Genomic DNA, 23,310 nt, shown 5'->3' on the forward strand with positions numbered 1-23,310 from the left:
ATGCTGGGTGCCAGGGGCGGACTGACAACTCATGGGGCCCCCGGGCAATAGGGGATCATGGGGCCCCTGTGTCCTTGCCCAAACTCAAAAAAGCCTATGAAAAAGGTAACAGGGGCATCTCATGGGGCCCCCTACTGACCCCGGGCCCTCAGGCAATGCCCGAGTTTCCAAATGGTCAGTCCGCCCCTGCTGGGTACTTGACCCCTTTGGCACCGATAGTCTGCCTATATGCAGCCCCAATGGACTGGACCTTTTTTCTGTGGGGCTGCATATATGCGGGTACTAACGATTGGGAACTGGAACTCCCTGTTCTGGGTTACCTGATCGCTGTGATAGCCTCTAATTGGCTATTACAGGGATCAGTCTCAGTGAAGCCCGCCCCCTGTGTTTCTCTCTCTGTGAATGGAGAGGAAAGATACATTGTATCTCTCTCTCTCCTTGCAAAGAGAGATGAACAAACAACTGTGTGTACAAAAATAAAAAATTAACAAAGAAAAAAAACCTAGATCAAGATTTGATCTGGGTCAGTGTCAGGGTTAGTGTTTGGGTCAAGGCCAAGGTCAAAGGTCATGGTCAGTATATTTTGCAGCATTTATTTCTGGGCTGTCCTAAAGGTACAAGCAACAACTAACATCCACACATGTGGTATCGCTGCGATCGCCAGGAGCAGGAGAATTTATTTTGGGTTGTTCTTGGGTGGTAGGCACAAGTGATATACAGCTAAATTTAAAAAAAAAAAAAGGGTTTTTTTTACTATTTTTGGCCATTTTTCTTTGAAAGATGCAAAAAAAAAAAAATCAGGAGACATCTATTTTCTTTTACCACCAAATGAAGAACCAATTTTTACTGAAAAAAAAAAAAGCAGTATAATCCACCTGGATGCACAAAGTAGTTGCAATGATATGCACGGTTTTACTAACACGTCAAAATTGCAAAATTGTGCTTAGGCATTAACATTTGTTTTACCCTTAGGGTGGGAAGGGGTTTGAGTGGAACTTCACTCTCTCAATCAACATTGGCTATTTTGAATCCTTACGCTGCCAGCTTTAGTAAATAGATAGGAAAGTGTATCATATTTACTTGTTCTGGTATTCTTGCCTAGGCAGATGATGTCATACATCCCAAGTGGAGGAGGGGTTTCTCAGCTAAGCCCACCCTCCTGCCTGCATGCCTGAGCTAAGGGCAGATGGATTCCAGGAAGTAAATGCTACATGAATCTGCCCTTACTCAAGATGGCCACGGACAGAAATGCTAGGTGGGTGATTTGTCAGAAAAATAGAGTATGGAGAGATGGATGGATGGGGAGAGTTTGCTTTGAATATTAAAAATGAACTAAATAACATTTTCAGTTTGTGGTGCTCAGATGCAGTGTAGTTCCACTTTAAAAATCTCCACAGGTGACATTTTATAGGCCTTTACAGATTATTAGTGCAGAGTTACACAGGAGGTCTGGTGCTAGAATGAATGCTCTCCCTTTACCATTCATGGCGATACGTCATATGTGTGGTGCGTTTACATATGCATGACTGACCGACGTATGTTTGCCTTTTTCATTTTTTTTATTTAACTATTTATATTCCTACACCGTCGCTTTGATTTTTTTTATCAACTTTGACAGGTCAGTGAAAGGTCCTCTTTACTGAGATGTCTGGGGTCTGATGCCTTAAAGGCATCAGATCAAACCAAGATTGGTCTAAGCCCAAGCTTTTACAGGCCGGAAAAGGTCTGTTTACATTACCCGAAACCGGAAGTGTCAAAATACTTCATGTTTCCGGTTTCTTAGACCGGTGGTCTCCAAACTGTGGTCTACAGGCCAGATGTGGCCTTTTGCCTGCCTTTATATGGCCCTTAGGGCACTATTCCTTCCACTGACACCAACAATGGGGCACTATTCCTTCCACTGACACCAACAATGGGGCACTATTCCTTCCACTGACACCAACGATGGGGCACTATTCCTTCCACTGACACCAACGATGGGGCACTATTCCTTCCACTGACACCAACGATGGGGCACTATTCCTTCCACTGACACCAACGATGGGGCACTATTCCTTCCACTGACACCAACGATGGGGCACTATTCCTTCCACTGACACCAACGATGGGGCACTATTCCTTCCACTGACACCAACAATGGGGCACTATTCCTTCCACTGACACCAACGATGGGGCACTATTCCTTCCACTGACACCAACGATGGGGCACTATTCCTTCCACTGACACCAACGATGGGGCACTATTCCTTCCACTGACACCAACGATGGGGCACTATTCCTTCCACTGATACCAACGATGGGGCACTATTCCTCCACTGACACCAATGATGGGGCACTATTCCTCCCACTGATACCAATGATGGGGCACTATTCCTTCCACTGACACCAACGATGGGGCACTATTCCTCCCACTGACACCAATGATGGGGCACTATTCCTCCACTGACACCAACGATGGGGCACTATTCCTCCACTGACACCAATGATGGGGCACTATTCCTCCCACTGATACCAATGATGGGGCACTATTCCTCCCACTGATACCAATGATGGGGCACTATTCCTCCCACTGACACCAATGATGGGGCACTATTCCTCCCACTGATACCAATGATGGGGCACTATTCCTCCCACTGATACCAATGATGGGGCACTATTCCTCCCACTGATACCAATGATGGGACACTATTCCTGCCACTAATACCAATGATGGGGCACTATTCCTGTCACTGACACCAATGATCGGGCACTATTCCTCCCACTGATACCAACGATGGGGCACTATTCCTCCCACTGACACCCACAATGGAGAGAATTCTTCACCGTTGTGTACATACAGAGAGTACAGGTTGAGGTGTGACAGGTATGTGTATATGGAGAGTATACTGCCCTCTACCTTGGCCTATGTATGTGAGTTGCCCTTTAAGAGACGATGATCTCATCCTACCTGCAAACTCCAAGTGTCAGACTCTATATATAGTTTCTGTGATTATGAAGTGGCAGTGAAGACCGTTGGACTGATTGCAAAGCTGCAGACTGATGAAGAGGGACATTGTATGCAGAGCGAGGCACGGCCTGATCACAGACACACAGGTGACGAGACAAAATTATTTCATTATAAAAACATGAAGATTTGAGGACACACATAGGTGCGGTGATGTCATTTGGTAGAATTGGCGCACATTCACCTCCCATCCACCATATTCCCATACGCCAGGTGCCGTCTGCGGAGGACACCTCCGTCTGCCTGTATATGAGGGTCCTGCCAGCAGCTGATTGTCAATTTGCAGAGCAGCAATTGTGAAGTAAAACAATCGGCAGCGGGTCTCTTTAGGGATCCTTTCATAGAATCATTGATTCGTCTTTCAGGAATAGTGCATTGGGCAGCGAATGTAACACGGGTTGTATCTTATACATGGCGAGTGTTACAACCAGAGCTGACTTTTAAAGGATTCCAGGTATGGATATTATTACATTGTTACATTTTCCAGCTTGGACCAAATACAGTATGTATATACCATACCTGTGGAGCTGGAAATCAGCTACTACACCGCTACTACAGTGGTCTCCGCTTACTTCCATGTCCTGTGCTGAGCGGCTGCCTTGCTGCACTGAGAGCACAGGAAGTCGGCCACTAGGCACCATCTGCAAAGAATGCTTTGCATTTTCTCAATGAATACAAGGCATTCTCTGATTGGATGAGGTGCAGATGGTTATACCTCTCCACCTTGTCCAATCAGAAAACACTTTGCATTCACTGAGAGTTCTCTGAATGGCGCTCGTCCCAAGCAGCCAACCGCTTGTGTTCACAATGTAGCAGGGCTGCTCGGCATGAGACCCGGAACCTAGTGGAGATCGGTGTCTTTACAGTGATTCCCAGATTCTAGAGCAGTGGTTGTCAACTTATGAGCTATAGGGGGCCCTCCAAAGTGACCCCTGACATCACTAAAAGGCCACACATAATGTTCAATATACAGTCATGGCCAAAATATTGGCAACCCTGCATTTCTGGTAAATGAAGCGGACGTCGCTCAAAACCAATCCCCGGAGTCAAACAATGACGGCATGTTGTAGATGCCCTCTGACGCATTTCACCCCGCCCACTGGGGCTTGGTCACAGCCTCTGGACGAAACGCGTCAGAGCATGATTGGAGCCGGCGGCTGAGGCCATCTACAACACACCATCATTGTTTGACTCCCGGGATTGGTTTTGAGCAGCGTCTGCTTCTTCATATACCATATCAGTTTCTGGAATAACCTGGGGTGCTGCTCCCCTCTTCTTTCCCTGCTGACGGGGTGACTTTTACCTGGACTGAGCCTTGAGCGGCACCACAAGTCTCCCACGTGGTTTACCCCGCATTTTTGTCAGATAATGTGCCACTTCACCCACAAAATGTTTCAGCATTCTCGTGTTTATTTCTTTGGTTTGTATTGGTGACACAAAAAAGTGGAGGAACAAAAAGCCAAATCTGAGACATTCCACCCAAAACCCCAAAATGGACTGGACAGAATTATTGGCACCTTCTCAAAATTGTAAGAAATAATTGCATTCCTAGTTTGTGACACTCCTGTCATTTGTCATCAACCTCTTCCCGTCTGGCCCATGTCGATAAACGGCTGGACGGGAGCGCTGCCGATGCGGGCGGACATTTCTACACGTCCCCTGCACGCTCCCTGGAAGCGCGCAGCACCGCAATCAGTGCCCACTGTGTCTGGAGGACACAGATCGCTGTACGGGACCTCTGTGTGAGGTCCCGATCATGTGATCACTGATTGGCCAATCCGTAATCACATGAATAGTAATAAGCAAGATGTCACTTCCTGACATGTTTACTACGTGTGAAATCTGTGAATGATCACAGAGATCTGGGGCGATCAAAGGGTTAACTGTGTGCCGTTTTACTGTGTGCTGCACTGTAAGCACACTGCTTTGTATGGTTCTGCTATGCAGAGCCATACAAAGCAGTGTGTAGGAGCTGAAAGGGGAGAGAACTGTATTGTTTACTTACAGTTCTCTCCCTCCTTTGGTAATGCTCCTCGATCACGGGGTGCCAGCGAATAGTGGCACAGGTAGGGCTCGCATGCACCCCCTACCCAGAAATGCAAAACCACACACACACACACACACACACACACACACACACACACACACGTGTGTGTGATTTTGCGCACCCCTGCCGCCCTGTAGCAGTATTATAAACAGTTAATTGTTAAATTTTTATCAATGAACAAAATGGAAAGTAAATGAACAGAAGAAAAAATCCAAATCCAATCAATCAGGGTATTCACACCAAATATTGCTTGGATTTAGAATTTTTTTCTTCTGTCGGCTCACTTTGAATTTTGTAAATTGACAAAAAGAAACAATTAAAATATATATTTTTGAAAGCGTTCTTACTTTGCCCCCGGGCAGGCTCGGCCGGGGCTGTGGTGGTGCCGACATGAATACAATCATTCTTCATTCTGACTGTAAACCTCCCTTTCACGTCAAGATTCTGAAAGGGCAACTTTAGCAAAAATGAGGCCAGGCACTTGGGGGGCACAAAAACATTCTGGAAAGTTGGGAAGAGTACGAAAATGATCCTTTGGAATGGATATCAGTCTGTGGACGGTTCTCACATTCTACACACTCCTCGCTCTCCGATTTCATGGGTCTCCAGTCCAGCTGTCCATACACAAAGAATGACTTATGAACAGAGACAGCTGCTTGAATGGTGGAGACGTGAAGACAGACGTACATAGACGACTGTATTAAAAAAAATCGTCCTAAGACGGAGACATCAAATACAAGAGAGATTGCCCTAAGAGGCCCTGTAATTAGCACATGAAAAGCACCTCTTGTAGCAGCTAGTGATCAGTCACTCTCGTCAGTGGAAGCCAAGAATGAGGTCTAGAACTCCAAGGTCGTAGGGAAGGTGAAGGTATAGGCTGTGTGCTTCCGAGGTTACTTGGATTAGGCATATATTGAAGCAGTAAGTGCAAGATCAGAGATCTCCAAATTGCAGCTCTTTTCCATCCACTAACACTAACAATGGGGCCTTACTCCTCCCACTGATGCCAACGACGGGACACTATTCTTAGCACTGACGCCAAAGACAGAGCACTATTCCTCCCACTGGCACCAATGATGGGGCACTATTCCTCCCATTGACACCAATGATGGGACACTATTCCTCCCATTGACACCAATGATGGGACACTATTCCTCTCACTGACACCAATGATGGGGCACTATTCCTCCCACTGATACCAATGATGGGGCACTATTCCTCCCACTGACACCAATGATGGGGCACTATTCCTCCCACTGACACCAATGATGGGGCACTATTCCTCCCACTGACACCAATGATGGGGCACTATTCCTCCCACTGACACCAATGATGGGGCACTATTCCTCCCACTGACACCAATGATGATGCACTATTCCTCCCACTGACACTAACAACGGGGCATTATTCCTCCCACTGATGCCAACAACGGGGCACTATTCTTCCCACTGATGCCAACGATGGGGCACTATTCCTCCCACTGATACCAACAATGGGGCACTATTCCTCCCACTGATGCCAACGATGGGGCACTATTCCTCCCACTGATGCCAACGATTTCGCACTATTCCTACCACTGATACCAATGATGGGACACTATTCCTCCCACTGACACCAATGATGGGACACTATTCCTCCCACTGACACCAATGATGGGACACTATTCCTCCCACTGACACCAATGATGGGACACTATTCCTCCCACTGACACCAATGATGGGACACTATTCCTCCCACTGACACCAATGATGGGACACTATTCCTCCCACTGACACCAATGATGGGACACTATTCCTCCCACTGATATCAATGATGGGGCACTATTCCTCCCACTGATACCAATGATGGGACACTATTCCTTCCACTGACACCAATGATGGGGCACTATTCCTCCCACTGATACCAATGATGGGGCACTATTCCCCCCACTGACACCAATGTAGGGGCACTATTCCTTCCACTTACGCCAACAGCGGGGCACTATTCCTTTCATTGATGCCAATGGGGCACTATTCCTCCCACTGATGCCAACGAGGGGGCACTATTCCTCCCACTGATACCAATGATGGGGCACTATTCCTCCCACTGATACCAATGTAGGGGCACTATTCCTTCCACTTACGCCAACAGCGGGGCACTATTCCTTTCATTGATGCCAATGGGGCACTATTCCTCCCACTGAAAGCCAACGACAGGGCACTATTCCTCCCACTGAAAGCCAACGACAGGGCACTATTCTTCCCACTGAAAGCCAACGACGGGGCACTATTCCTCCCACTGACACCAACGATGGGGCACTATTCCACCCAATGACACCATAGATAGGGGGATATATTACAAGGACATTTTATACTTGTAGTGGCCACAATCCGACCCCCCTAAAGTCTGAAGGACAATAAGCTGGCCCATTGTTTTGAAAGTTTGGAGACACTGCAAGACAATAGGAATTGTTTTCAAATCATCTCAAGAATGGTCACAGAAGCTGCCCTCAAAAACGATTGTAATTGACCATCTCTAAACCATCCTTTGTCAACCTTTTTCTCAGAGGAACCCCTAAAATAATTTTTAGGTGTCCTCCTGCCCAGCCCTTGTATCAGCACTCTTCTGATAAGCATGCCTTAGTTTTGTGATAAAGCAGTACCAAAAAAACTAATAGGTTAAAAAAAAACTAATTTCTTTACCATTCATTGAGGGACACAGGAGTTCAAAAACAATATGGACATCCAAAAACTGATTGAGGGATGGGCAGCAGCCAGTAACAGGCCCAGGATAAATTTGGGACAGTCTGCAACTCATACGTATCAAAGACCAAATCTGAACCAGACAAGGTGAAAACCCGGCAAGATAGAGTAAGTATCATGATCAAAGGGAGATCACAGACGATCAACCTGGAGCTCGAGGCCAGGACAGAGATATCACCACCAAAGAGAATGATTGCTTCCAAAAGGGAATAGAGCCTGAACCAGTGAAAGGCCAAGAGAGCCAACCGATAAGCCACTAAAAACAGGAGAAACAGCTCCCTACTTGAAAAGGAGGAAAATAAGCCAAAAACATGAAGTGACCAACATAAACATTTGTTGGGACAAGTCCCAAGAAAACAGGTCCCTAGAGAGAACCTTGGTCAAGGAAAACAAGTCTATAGAAAAAACCAATATGAGAAGCCCCAAGCCTAACACTCCTAACCCTTCAGAAATTCAGAGAGAGTAGGCTTTGTGATGAAAAAATGGTTGATTAATCAGACAACCAATGTCAACAGGCAGATAACAATGGCAGCCCTCACTGAGTAATATCCCAACGGATAGGGAAATGCACCTGAGATTGGTAGAAAATCCCAAGGGTACCCAACCCTGAAGTCAGACTGTCTGAAGGAGGTAGCCAGGTGATCGAGAGGCACCTAGGCAAGGGCAAGAAAGAAGGGTATACTACAAACCAGGCTGGTGCATGGGAGCACTAGAAGAATAGGAAGAGGAGCAGAAACCCACCTAACGAAAAAAAAATTTGGAGGGGTCTGGCAAAGAAAACTGCAAACCTGCTTAATCCTGATCCAAAAACATGGTTCTAAGAATCATCTAACCCTTCCTAGACCAGAGCCATCTGGATGTACAAACAGTCCTCCACTTGTAGATGTCGAGGCCTCAGAATTCAATCTCTATTGCCCGAGTGGGAGGTAGGTTCTGAATGCCTACGTGTACCAACTGCTTACGTAGATGAATGAGGGGGGAAGGGTTCTTCCAACCCATGGACAGACCTCCTCTGTTGAGGCAGGAATACACTACAGCCACCAATGGTGTCTCCAATGGCTGTGTCAAGAGCCAGTCTGAAAAGACAACACTCCGCCAAAGAGTAACAGAGTCAGATGTTCCTTGGACATAATCAGTGCCCTACACATTTGTGCAAACATCAGTCCCATGCAAGACAAATTTAGATGCTTGTAACAATCCATCACAACTAAAGCTCAGGGCTCCAGACATTTACTTCAATCTCTTTATGAAGCAGGATCCTACAACTGTTGGAAAATTTCATTCCCGTTTCCACTTAAAAGGGAGAGAGACCTGAAGACTACATTTTCCTCTACCCAAAGGGAGTACATTTTATACTTTGTAGACCAGTTCCTGATATTTATTTGATATAGAAGAATATTATGCAAGGTCCTGGTACAAAGTTCGGTTCTCTGCAAAATTTACCCCCAAACATCCAACAGCTTCTGGGAGGTGGGAGGAGACAGTGAGCATACTATTCCATATATTCAGTTACATAGTTAGTCTGGCTGAAAAAAGACAAAAGTCCAGCCAGTTCAACCATAACAAAAAAGTTATACACCCACAGTTGATCCAGAGGAAGGCAAAAACCCCAGCAAAACATGATCCAATTTACTCCTGCAGGGAAAAAAATTCCTTCCTGATCCCCGAGAGGCAATCGGATATTCCCTGGATCAACTTTCCCTATAAATGTTATATCCAGTTATATTCTGTGTATCCAAGAAAGAATCCAGGACTTTCCTACAGCAATCCACTGAGCTGGCCACAACCAACTCTTGAGGGAGTCTATTCCACATTCTCACAGCTCTTACTGTGAAGAAACCTTTCCGTGTTTGGAGATTAAATTTCTTTTCCTCCAGATGTAAAGAGCGCCCCCTTCTCCTCTGTGATGACCTCAGGGTGAATAACTACACCGAGTTCACTATATGAACCACTGATGTATTTATACATGGAGATGATATCCCCCCCTTATGTATTATACATGGAGATCATATCCCCCCTTATGTATTATACATGGAGATCATATCCCCCCTTTTGTATTATACATGGAGATCATATCCCCCCTTATGTATTATACATGGTGATCATATCCCCCCTTATGTATTATACCTGGTGATCATATCCCCCTTATGTATTATACATGGTGATCATATCCCCCCTTAATCTCCTCTTCTCAAGAGAGAATAAATTCAGTTCCTCTAATCTTTCCTCATAGCTGATCTCCTCCATGCCTCTTATCATTTTAGGTGCCCTTCTCTGTACTTTCTCCAGTTCCCCAATGTTCTTTTTGTGAATTGGTGCCCAAAACTGAACTGCGTATTCCAGATGAGGTCTTACTAATGATTTGTACCGGGGGGGGGGGGGGGGATGATATCTCTCTCTCAGGAGTCTATACCTCTCCTAATACAAGAGAGGATGTTGCTCGCTTTAGAACCCGCAGCTTGGCATTGCTGCCATTATTAAGCTTGTGATCTACCAGAACCCCCAGATCCTTCTCTACCATTGACCCCCCCCAGTTGTACCCCACTAGTATGTATGATGTATGCATATTCTTAGCCCCCAAGTGCAGAACCTTACATTTATCAACATTAAACCTCATTGGCCCCATAGTCCCCCAATTACACAGAGCACTGAGGTCGGCTTGTATGTTGGAGACATCCTGTAAGGACGTTATTCCCCGGCACAGCTTGGTGTCATCTTCAGGACGTGTGATGGGAAACTCCCCCATCACCTACTCTGTTGTTCTCCAAGATCCACAAAATTTACAGAATAGAAAACCTCAAAGCTGCTCTTAAGGTAGAGAAGAAAAGTTAAGGTGTAGATGGTTCTACTGGAACATTATCACGTGTTCTCGGGAATATGAGACGATGCTTGCTGGTGAGGATTGACTCCAGTAGGTCCATCTTTATGGCCCCATGGTTGGGTTTTGGGTGTGGAAACTCCAGGACTCCTTTCTCTTCCCAATTCCCTTCCTTCAGGCCTTTCCCCCCTTTAACCCCATCCCCCCCTTTTTGTTTCTTGCCGTTTTGTACCTTTTCTCTCCTATAATCTGGTTCTCTTTCTTCTGGTTAGTTTCTATGTATATCTTCCTTGAGTTTTAGGAGGGGTCCAGGTCGGCAATTGCCCTACTCAGGTGTAACCATTCTATAAAGATGGATGGACTGTTCATGCATGAGAGATCTTTCAATACAAGACCAACAAATGTTTGTATATGTAGTTGGTCCATTGAAGTACATATGTGTGTAACTTGTTTCTGACTCTTTGCTGTCTGGGAATGGACTACTCAATTCGCTCTCAAAGAGAAAAAACCCCGGACCATTCAGTGTTTCCAGCCTTCTTAGAACAAAGACCCAAACAGCTGGTGTAACGGAAGGGTATTGGACCTGTAGGAGCTGTAGAAGACCCAAGGCCTGGAATCAGGGCCAGCTTCCCTGGGCACAGTTAGGGATTTGGAGGGTTGTGCAAGAAGGGGTGATTCAGAGGGAGATTTATACTAGGAGGGTGGATTTGTGTTAGGCAGGAGGGGAGATGAAGGGAGGGGGATTTTGGTAGGAAGGGAAATTTAGGGGGAAGATTAGTGCTAGGAGAGGGGATTTGTGCAGGGAGATGGGGGGGGGGGGTTGGTAGGAGAGGAAATGGGGGGGTATTAGTGCTAGGAGAGGGGATTTGTGCAGGGAGATGGGGGGGGGGGGGGGGGGTTGGTAGGAGAGGAAATGGGGGGGTATTAGTGCTAGGAGAGGGGATTTGTGCTGGGAGAGGGGGGATTTGAAGGGTGCAGAAGATTAATGCTCAGAGGGGAAACTTGAGGGGTAAAGGATTTGTACTGCAAGAGGGTACATTATTTAATTTTTTGTTCAGGGAGAATTTTGATTTGTACAGAGAATTTTTGCTTAGGGGGTAGGTATGAAGAATAGTGCTTGATTTTTTTTTTGGGGGAGGGGGGGATTGCTGACACAATGCTCATATATTTAGGGAAGGGGGGACCATGGTTTGGTATCTTCGTCCTAGGCACTAGATGACCTTGTCCCAGCACTGCCTGAAATAACAGGCTGATCCTGAAGGTGCAGGGAGGTACACACTGCATCGATGAGGTCTAAAACAACCTCTGATAAACTGTCCCCTATCCACTGGTAGGATCGCATGGACTTTTTTGACACCATAGGCACCAGTTAAATGCAGTCCATATGTGGGTAGAGTGTGGCACTGGAGTATTTCTCCAGGGACCGCTCTCTGCGGAGGAACCCCCTTGGCTGCAAGGGATGCCCCGTGCGCTCTCTCGCGACACACCTCTGTGGCATTCCATTGATTGCCATTGGAGTTACATAGTTAGTCTGGCTGAAAAAAGACAAAAGTCCATCCAGTTCAACCATTAAAGAAAAAAACCCCCCCGAAAAAAAACAGCATACAGTTGTCTGGCCGGGCTAAGTGACGTCACACACCACCTTCGGCCAGCGTGTCTGCTCGGTCTGTAGGCCCGGTATAAATGGGAAAGGTGCAGAGCAGGCCGACGTTTACAGCCTTGGACTATGAGCTTGTACTTAGCGGGACTTGTTATTATGGTATGGTCTATTGTTTGGGCGGTTCCCATGACTTCCACTAACTTTACTGTTTGGTGCAATAGCTTCTTGGATATGGGACTAATCTAATAGCAAGGATGGTTGTTTCTTCTGATCTGGTGCAGGGCTTGACCAGGGGCTATTCCCTGATGCCTTGGATGGCTGCTCAGTGCGATGATGTTTCTCTTCTGAGATAACGCAGTTAGCAGTGCCATTCCCAACACTGGACCAGTTGGAAATTTCCGCTGGTTGGTGTCAACACTATTTCTAGATAACAGGCACTAGTGAGTTATTGGGAGATCGATTAATGGTGGTTATATTCTTCGATTTAAGGGAGTCTTTTTATAAACCATGAGGACTTTAAGCCCCCATTTTCGTAATACTCTGTCATTGGCCGCATAAGTTCTTTTTTTGGCTCTGGGGTACCTGCTTTGGGTGTTACCCGTATAGACTGCACTAATCTATCCTGTAAATATACACGGATTAAACCATGTGTGGCAAGCTTTCCCTCTTGTTGAGGAACCTACTAGTATTGAGGGGCGCTTTTAACGCTCCTCAAACGCAGTCTCTGGTCATCTCCCGGACCGTGTCCGCAGGCTCTGGTCATCTCCCGGACCGTGTCCGCAGGCTCTGGTCATCTCCCGGACCGTGTCCGCAGGCTCTGGTCATCTCCCGGACCGTGTCCGCAGGCTCTGGTCATCTCCCGGACCGTGTCCGCAGGCTCTGGTCATCTCCCGGACCGTGTCCGCAGGCTCTGGTCATCTCCCGGACCGTGTCCGCAGGCTCTGGTCATCTCCCGGACCGTGTCCGCAGTCTCTGGTCATCTCCTGTAACGTGTCCGCAGCTTCTGGTCATCTCCTGGACCGTGTCCGCAGTCTCTGGTCATCTCCTGTACCGTGTCCGCAGTCTCTGGTCATCTCCTGGACCGTGTCCGCAGTCTCTGGTCATCTCCTGGACCGTGTCCGCAGTCTCTGGTCATCTCCTGTACTGTGTCCGCAGTCTCTGGTCATCTCCTGGACCGTGTCCGCAGTCTCTGGTCATCTCCTGGACCGTGTCCGCAGTCTCTGGTCATCTCCTGTAACGTGTCCGCAGCTTCTGGTCATCTCCTGTACCGTGTCCGCAGTCTCTGGTCATCTCCTGTACCGTGTCCGCAGTCTCTGGTCACCTCCTGTACTACTATGTCTGCAGTCCATTGGGTCAGAATATTTATTTTCCGGTTTCCTCCTAAAACCTAAGTGCGTCTTATGGAGCGCAAGAAATACGGTAAATCATTTCAATTAATTTATGCACATTTTTTATGTAGCAGTGTTTGATTTATTGTTTATGATTTTTTAGTGTACAGTGCACTAATTTTTTATACGTTTTGTATTTTCTGGTGTTCAGGGAAAGAGTAGCAGCAGTTCACGAATTGTTTCAGAATATATATTTTTTTCACACATTTATTGACATATTGTATTGTCTGGGGTGTAGCGCAGGTTTTCCCCCCTTTTTTCTGCAATATAAATCCTGTATAGTAATAACTCGTTTCTACCATAAGCTGTGTAACAAATGACACCATGAAACTACATGATCAATGCGTATCTTATAGTGGAACTAAACGTCATCTGAGCACCACAAACTGAAAACGCCATTTACCACTTCAGCTCCAGAAGATTTACCTCCCAGGCCATTTTTTGCGATAAGGCGCTGCGTTACTTTAATTGACAATTTGCGGTCATGCAACGCTGCACTCAGATTAAATTTGTGTTTTTCCCCCCACAAATAACTCTTTCTTTTGGTGGTATTTGACCTCTACGGTTTTTACTTTTTTCATTTTAAACAAAAAAAATTATTTTTTTATTTTCCACTATAAAAGATATCCAAAAAAAAAATCAAATTTATTCATAAAATGTAGGCCACATTGTATTAGGCTGCATATTTTTGGTTAAAAAAAAATCCCTACAAGTGTATATTGATTAGTTTGCACAAACGTTATAGTGTCTACAAACTATGGGACATACTGTATACTGGAGTTTTTAAAGTTTTTGTTTATACTAGTAATGGCGGCATCAGCGGGACTGCGATATTGCAGCGGACATTATTACACTAACTCATACTTTGTGGGAACCAGTGACACTAATACAGTGATCAGTGCTAAAAATATACACTGATCACTTTACTAATGACACTGGTTGGGAAGGGGTTAACGTCGAGGGTGAACAAAGGGTTAAGTGTGTGCCTAGCTATGTTCTTGGTGTACACTAGGTAGTGCTAGTACAAGGGTAAGTGATGGATCGTGTTCCCAGCTCTGCTCTGATACACTATCACTACTACTATGTAAACATAGGCAGAGCTCTGTTATTCCTCCCTGCCTGACGATCTGCGGATGTTCGCCGGGACTTGGAGACCAGCTTCTGCAGAAGCAATCAGTCGGCAGTGCACCCCTGTGAGGCGAAATGCAAAAACCACATATATATACATACATATATATATATATATATACATATATATATATATACATATATACACACACACACACACACACACACTGACCACTGTACTAATGACAATGGTTGGGAAGGGGTTAACATCTAGGGCGATCAAAGGGTTGTGTGCCTAGCTATGTTCTTGGTTTTCACTAGGTAGTGCTGGTAGAAGGGGAAGTGATGGATCGTGTTCCCAGCTCTGCTCTGACACACGAACACTACCGCCTTTCACAACAGACCTCTTCCTATGTAAACATAGGCAGAGCTCTGTTATTCCTCCCTGCCCGACGATCTGCGGGTGTTCGCCGGGACTCGGAGACTAGCTTCTGCTGTGACAGTTCACAGAAGCGATCTGCCAGCGGTGCACGTGTGCACCCCTGTGAGGCAAAGTGCAAAATAACACATATATACACACACACACACATATACACACTTGATTTTGCACAGGAGGCCTGCCCTGTAGCAGTAAAACTGCTATAGGGCAGTCTTCGAATGGTTAACTCATTTTTAATATTCAAAGCAAACGCCCCCTTCCACCCATGTCTCCATGCTTTATTCTGTTGAGAAATCACTTAGGACTCCCCCCCCCCCCCCCACTAGCATTTCTGGCCATGGCGATCTTGGGCAGGGGCTAGGGGTGGACTGACCATTTGGAAACTCGGGCACTGCCCGAGGGCCCAGGGTCAGTAGGGGGCACCATGAGATGCCCCTGGTACCTTTTTCATAGGCTTTTTTGAGTTTGGGCAAGGACACAGGGGCCCCATGATCCCCTATTGCCTGGGGGCCCCATGAGTTGTCAGTCCGCCCCTGGTAGGGGCAGATGGTTCATGTAACATTTACTTCCTGGAATTCATCTGCCCTTAGCACAGGTATAAAGGCAAGGGGGTGTGCTTAGCTGAGAAAACCCCTCCCCCCCTCCTGAAGAATACTGGGATGTATGACATCATTTGCCTAGGCATGGAGGCCAGGAAATTACTTTTTTAAACTTTTTTTTTTACATTTTTTTTTAATTTGATCTACTTTCCCATCTATTTACTAATACTAGCAGCGTAAGGATTACAAATAGTCCATGTTGATTGAGAGAGTGAAGTTTCGCTTTAATCTGGTCATACACAGACTGAACAAAAAAAAAACCAACAGATTCCTCCATCAGAAGACAGAAGCTGGGAACACCATACAGCGAAGCCCAGCCACTATACAGAGAGGTGAAGATATGGGTTCAGCCTCAACGGGGTTCTCCAAGACGAAGCCCCATGGGTGGGGCGAAACATGTCAGAGAAGTGTAGTCAGGAGGAGCCGTATCTTCACCTCGATGTATAGTCGCTGGGCTTCGGTGTGCTGCGTTTCCAACTTTTCTCCTCTACTTTGCTTCTGCTAGCGCTTGTTTGAACCCCGGCACCCAGTCTGTGCTATGGACTGCAGGAGGAGGGCTTTGCAGTGCTTTGAGCGGCGCTCCACCTTCTTAGTATATGGGTCACAGATCCCTCCATCCACACCAGGCAGAGCAGACGGACTCTGTCCAACGCCATCTATTCTTCCATCATAAAATGTTGGGTGGGAGGTTGGTGACCACTCATGGAGCAAATTTTGGCCATTTCTGGACAAAACTCGCATACTATATAGCCAGCTTTAGTATCAATCCCCTTAGGTGGCAGAGCCTGTAAATTGGGGTCAAGTGTTTACTTTGGGGATGCTTGAGGTGTGTGTCCACCCCCCCCCCCTCAGTGGAACACTGGGAATATATCGCAAAATCCCCTCACTGCCTAAAATTCAGAATGACAGACGGAAGCAATTTTTGTTTTATATCTGATTTATAATAAAACATCAACAGATTCCAAAATCAAACCCAGAGCAAGGACTGGACATCGCACCTCCCCAGGAGAAGGTCCAAGCAAGCCTGGAGTACACCCTCAGCAGACAGGCCGGCTACGCGTTTCGCACTCCACCAGAGTCCACGTTCAATATGGGATTGATCCCCTAGAGAGGAGAGCAGTCTCTGGGTATTGCCAACGCCTGCAGGGCGAGGAGGGACTCGGGAGTATTTCCCAGGCTATTGCATATACAAAGAGTTTCAGAGTTCTGAGGACGAACGGGAGGTCAAGGAAACCACAAGGTCTAGAAGTGGAACCAATTGGAAACTATTTACTCTTCCTTTTCTTCTTCGCCAAAAACTTTTGTTTGTGTTTCATCTTCTGAGCCTGCTTCTTGAAAGATGGTTTCGGAGTCTGCTTCTTAGCGGGGCCCTGTTGGCTCCTCTTGTTTGATGGGGAGTTCTGACTTGGCTTCTTAGCGGGGTTGTTGGGATTCTGCTTCTTAGCGGGGTTGTTGGGATTCTGCTTCTTAGCGGGGTTGTTGGGATTCTGCTTCTTAGCGGGGTTGTTGGGATTCTGCTTCTTAGCGGGGTTGTTGGGATTCTGCTTCTTTATAGGCACGCTCTGGCTTTGCTTCTGCTGGCCTTGTTGTGCTGTTGTTTCTTCTTTCTTCTCTGCAGTGGCATCCTCAGCCTGCTCTGTGCCGGCGGCGCCAGTCGCTTTATTGGGAGAAATACAAAAGTTTAACCACTTGCTCTCTGGGGCAGCATTTTTTGAGCTTCAGCATCTAAGAGCAGGAAAACATTGCTTATGTAGAGTTTTTGGAGAATTTTTTTCCAGCGGAAAAAAAAACCACTAAATGCTTAGAACAGCTTTTTTTCCTAGCTTTTATTTTATACATGTACTGTAAAAACAATAACGCTCCTAAACACTTCTGAAAGCTACTATAAAACACTATTATCAGCGGTTTTTGAGCTAAAAAAAAAAAAAAATGCTAGTCTTATTTATCAAATGTATATTTTCAGAAAAAAATATACTAAAATATATTTTGGTGTAAACAATACTATACCCAATTTTTTGTAAATATAAAAGATTGGTATCTATTGACCTGAAATTGCAAACGCCTGTGGATTTGCAAAAAGGAAAAAAAAAAAAAACCTAGGGTGTGCATGAGAGTGACAAGTGTGCTTCAAAAATGTTCTTTATATTTTTAATAAATATATATTTTATATATTAAAATATATATTAAATATATACATTTTAATTTAAATTATATTTAAACTAAATATATTAAATGTAATTTATTTCAAAATATATATTTTCATTAATTCTATATATTTCTTTTTTAACCACTTTAATTTCTTAATAACTTTGTATTGATATCACAAAGGGGCCATTTGCTAGCATGGGCAGGTGACAGGTCCTCTTTATGGAGACATTGGGGGTCTATTAGACCCCCAAAGTCTCCCATGCCCTCCAACGCAACTATTTGGGCATTGATCGTGCTCATATAGCTGCACGCTCAGCTACACTAGCCCAGGAATGCCAATATCTGATTAAAAAGCTAGTTGCCTTGCCATCATGTTATTCCTTTGACTTCAATACTTTGAGACATTAACCCAGAGTATGCAGAGGAGGATGAATGACGTTACTTTGGACTTTCTTGATCTGCACATAGATTGGTGACTCAATAGCCAGGTAAACAGCAATCTTGGCATACTTTGCTTTAAATGGTCAGTCCATATTTCAGTTATAGGTGGCGCCTAGCATTCAGTGTGACTTGTGGTTCCTCAAAACATGGCAACACATCGACCATCTGTAATCTATGGCATAGAAACAGTAGGATGCATTGCAACCCCTTGTAGCGGTGGATGATCCCTACCTTCCTTTGTCGATGGAATGGAGTTTGCGAACTTGCGGAACTTTGCAATGAAGAAGCCCTCCATGTTGTGGGTGTGCGGGTAGAAGCGGCGGGTTAGGCGGAGGGATTGGTGGAATCGACGTTCCTTAAACCTGCAGGGAGATGTGGTTAAATGTCAATCGCCATAAAGATAATCAAAGTCACCACATGGAAGAAAAATATATTTGAAATGCTACAATTTTGGCCGTATTCAATATATTTCAATAAGAAGTAAAAAAAAAAATAAAATAAAAATAAATATATATATATATATATATATAACACAGATATATAAAATGTATGTGTATATGTATATATATATATGTATGTGTGTGTATATAGATATATGTATTCATGCATGCATGCACAAACACACATATCTATATTATCTATCTATCTATCTATCTATCTATATATATATATATATATATATATATATATATATATTCAAATATACTGTATGTCTTTAAAAATACAAAGCTACATTTTTGGAATGTATTTACAAATGTTACTAGAAATATTTTACATATATTTTGTACTAAAAACACATTTCAACATACAGTTTGTATATATCTATATATCTCACACACACACACACACACACACACATATATATATACACATATACACACACATACATACATATACACACACACGTACACACACATTTTATATGTAATATACACATATACACGTATATATGTGCATGCACAAACACCAAACACACACATAATTTTTTTTTTTTTAAAAATACAAATCTACATTTTTGGAATGCATTTACAAATATATGTAAAATTATATATGTTAAAATGACTTTTTTATATGTAAAAAAGAAAAAAATCAGAAGATTATATTTAAAAAATATATATATATTTTTTCAAATATATTCTTCATATTTTTTGTAACATATAAAAAAAGTAATTTTAACATATACATTTCAAATATACTGTATGTCTTTAAAAAATACAAAGCTACATTTTTGGAATGCATTTACAAATATTTTTAATATATATTTTGTACTAAAAACGCATTTCAACAGTGTGTGTGTGTGTATATATATATATATATATATATATATATATATACATATCTCTCACACACAAATCTATATATATATCTATATATAGAGATATGTATATATATATATATATTGAATACGGCCAAAATTGTAGCATTTTAAATATATGTCAATATATTTGGGAGGAATACTTTAAATATATTTTTCTTCCATTTGGGCATGGCAGAGTTGGTGAGTCCATCTCTCCATATACACACGTTATATCCTACTAGCTCTGACCTACTTGATCCTACACACAAATACAGTAGAAATCACACCATTAATAAAAAGAGAAGTGCGGGATTCTAAAAATATAAATATACATACTGACCTACATGGATGCAGGATCGATCCCAGCTGCAGCCCCCACACCAAGAACTGAGCGATCAAAGGCTGCTGATCGTTCAGCTCCTGGGTCTGCTCTGAGCAGAGAGGTGATGGTCTCACTGGAGCTCTGGACTGTGGAGGGGGCAGGAGACACTGAGCCAGCTGCTGGTCAGGCATCTGAGCCAATCCAGACATTATTATCGGGATCCCTGGACCAGTACTGAGACGTCAACAAATTTTAGCCCGCTGTCAGCTGAATCTGGGTCACAGGAGTGCAGAACTAAGTGACCCACAAGAGAAGTATGACAGCTTTGGCATACTTCTCTAAAATACACAGAAACCAGATATGGAAGTAGCTCCAGGTTGCAGGGCAATTCTTTTTTTTTTCCCCATCAGGGACTTACCTTACAAAACCTTCTTTACCAAAGTCCAGACCGGTGGGTACAAGTTTGACATTTCGTTTCTTCAAGGCGTAGTCCACCACACACTCATTCTCTTCCACCTGCAGTCACAAATTAGAGAATTACAGGAGGAAGGCGACAGACGTCCATGTCAATGTGTATCTAAGACTCAAAATGTAAAATTATCTTTCCATTTTCATTACACACATTACTTTTAGACAAAGTAATATCACTGGGTCTCCGTGTTTTTCTATGCAATGCAGGCAGATCATAGATGGTGGGAGGGGCCAGCAGGGTGCAGTATATAGCTTCCAGAAAACATCCTGCCTCAGTACTCCTCTCAGGAGCCCTCAGTCCTGATCCAAGCAGGAAATATCATCATGGAAATGTCAAAATGCCCTGATGGGTGGATGTCAGTCTAGAGGAGTGCATGATTCTAGGCAGTTTGCATGAAAGTCACTAGTGGTGTCCCGAAATGAAAATTCTGGTGCCGAAACCGAAGATTCAAAATGCACTTGGCCGAAAACCGAAACCGAAATGTGCAGTTTTTAAAAATGAATATATATTTTTCTGAAAACAAATACACATTAAAAAAAAAACAAAAAAACCCCAATATATACCCCAATTGTTTTGTAAAATATGAAAGAGGATGTTACAGCGAGTAAATAGATACCCAACATGTCACACTTTAAAATTGCGCACGCTCGTGGGATGGCGTGAAACTGCGGTACTTAAAAATCTCCATGGGTGATGCTTAAACATGTATACAGGTTAGCCGTGTAAAGATACAGAGGAGATCCAGTGCGAAAATTATTGCTCCGATGTTCGTGGTGATACCTCATGTGTGTGGTTTGAACATCATTTACATATGTGGGCGTGGCCTATGTATGTGTTCACCACTATGTGTGAGCATGGGGGGGGCGGGGGCACTTTGAATTAATTAAAGAAAAAATGTTTCTTTTTTTTTGCACTTCTCTTTAAAAAAAAAAAAAAAGTGGGATAAAAATAATTAGTGACAGGTCCTCTTTATGGAGAGATATGGGGTCAATAAGACCCCACATCTCTCCTCTGCATTGTAAAGCATTGGATCAAAAAAAAAAAAAAAAAAAAAGCATTGATCTAGCGCTTTAAGAAAAAAAACGTCCAGAACGGGAATAGAGATGAGTGGCGGCCATCTTTCCTTCACTCATCTCTATGCCCAGCGACAGGATCGATGGTTTCTCAGGTAAGGCTGAACTACCGAGAGGCGGGGTTTACAGCACCTTAACGCCTAAGCACAATTTTACAACTTTGACATGTGTTAGTAAAAACCATACATATCATCACAGCAGTGGCTAAATGGTTAGAACTTCCGCCTGGCAGTATTAGGGTCGTTGGTTCAAATCCCAACCACAGCACCACCTGCCTGGAGTTTCCATGTTCTCCCTGTGCCTGCGTGGGCTTCCTCCGGGTACTCCGGTTTCCTCCCACACTCCAAAGACATGCTGGTAGGTTAATTGGCTCCTGTCTAAATTGTCCCTAGTATGTGTATGTATGAATGTAAGTTAGGGACCTTAGATTGTACGCCCCTTGAGGGTTAGGGACCTTAGATTCTACACCCCTTGAGGGTTAGGGACCTTAGATTCTACACCCCTTGAGGGTTAGGGACCTTAGATTGTATGCCCCTTGAGGGTTAGGGACCTCAGATTGCACGCCCCTTGAGGGTTAGGGACCTCAGATTGCACGCCCATTGAGGGTCAGGGACCTTAGATTGTACGCCCCTTGAGGGTCAGGGACCTTAGATTGTACACCCCTTGAGGGTCAGGGACCTTAGATTGTACGCCCCTTGAGGGTCAGGGACCTTAGATTGTACACCCTTTGAGGGTTAGGGACCTTAGACTGTAAGCCCCTTGAGGGTTAGGGACCTTAGATTGTACGCCCCTTGAGGGTTAGGGACCTTAGATTGTACGCCCCTTGAGGGTTAGGGACCTTAGATTGTACCCCCCTTGAGGGTTAGGGACCTTAGATTGTACCCCCCTTGAGGGTTAGGGACCTTAGATTGTACCCCCCTTGAGGGTTAGGGACCTTGAATTCTACACCCCTTGAGGGTTAGGGACCTTAGACTGTACGCCCCTTGAGGGTTAGGGACCTTAGATTGTACGCCCCTTGAGGGTTAGGGACCTTAGATTGTACCCCCTTTGAGGGTTAGGGACTTTAGATTGTACGCCCCTTGAGGGTTAGGGACCTTAGATTGTACGCCCCTTGAGGGTCAGGGACCTTAGATTGTACGCCCCTTGAGGGTCAGGGACCTTAGATTGTACGCCCCTTGAGGGTCAGGGACCTTAGATTGTACGCCCCTTGAGGGTTAGGGACCTTGAATTCTACACCCCTTGAGGGTTAGGGACCTTGAATTCTACACCCCTTGAGGGTTAGGGACCTTAGATTCTACACCCCTTGAGGGTTAGGGGCCTTAGATTCTACGCCCCTTGAGGGTTAGGGACCTTAGATTGTATCCCCCTTGAGGGTTAGGGACCTCAGATTGCACGCCCCTTGAGGGTTAGGGACCTCAGATTGTACGCCCCTTGAGGGTCAGGGACCTTAGATTGTACGCCCCTTGAGGGTCAGGGACCTTAGATTGTACGCCCCTTGAGGGTTAGGGACCTTAGATTTTTACGCCCCTTGAGGGTCAGGGACCTTAGATTGTACACCCTTTGAGGGTTAGGGACCTTAGACTGTAAGCCCCTTGAGGGTTAGGGACCTTAGATTGTATGCCCCTTGAGGGTTAGGGACCTTAGATTGTACGCCCCTTGAGGGTTAGGGACCTTAGATTGTACGCCCCTTGAGGGTTAGGGACCTTAGATTGTACGCCCCTTGAGGGTTAGGGACCTTAGATTGTACGCCCCTTGAGGGTTAGGGACTGATGAGAATGTACAATATATATGTAAAGCGCGGAGTAAATTGACGGCGATATACAAGTACCTGAAATAAACGACTTTGTACATCC

At 44.7% G+C, this 23,310-nt stretch overlaps 1 protein-coding gene across 1 annotated transcript in view; it reads right to left on the reverse strand.

The window, feature by feature from the left end:
* Nucleotides 1-16,623: 16,623 nt before the first annotated feature.
* Nucleotides 16,624-23,310, reverse strand: part of LOC149448887 (28S rRNA (cytosine(4447)-C(5))-methyltransferase-like) — a 45,990-nt gene continuing 39,303 nt past the window's right edge. Inside the window, exons 15-17 of the mRNA XM_089694112.1 lie at nt 20,331-20,428; nt 18,525-18,655; nt 16,624-17,361 (exon numbers count right to left, since the gene is read on the reverse strand). Of these exons, the coding sequence (XP_089550238.1) occupies nt 16,970-17,361; nt 18,525-18,655; nt 20,331-20,428 (621 nt within the window). The 3' untranslated portion in view covers nt 16,624-16,969. The remainder of the gene's footprint in view (nt 17,362-18,524; nt 18,656-20,330; nt 20,429-23,310) is intronic.

The sequence above is a fragment of the Staurois parvus genome, unplaced genomic scaffold (assembly GCF_062004578.1).
Source record: "Staurois parvus isolate SC_StPar_1 unplaced genomic scaffold, SC_StPar_1.0 ptg000651l, whole genome shotgun sequence".
Classification (NCBI taxonomy): domain Eukaryota; kingdom Metazoa; phylum Chordata; class Amphibia; order Anura; family Ranidae; genus Staurois; species Staurois parvus.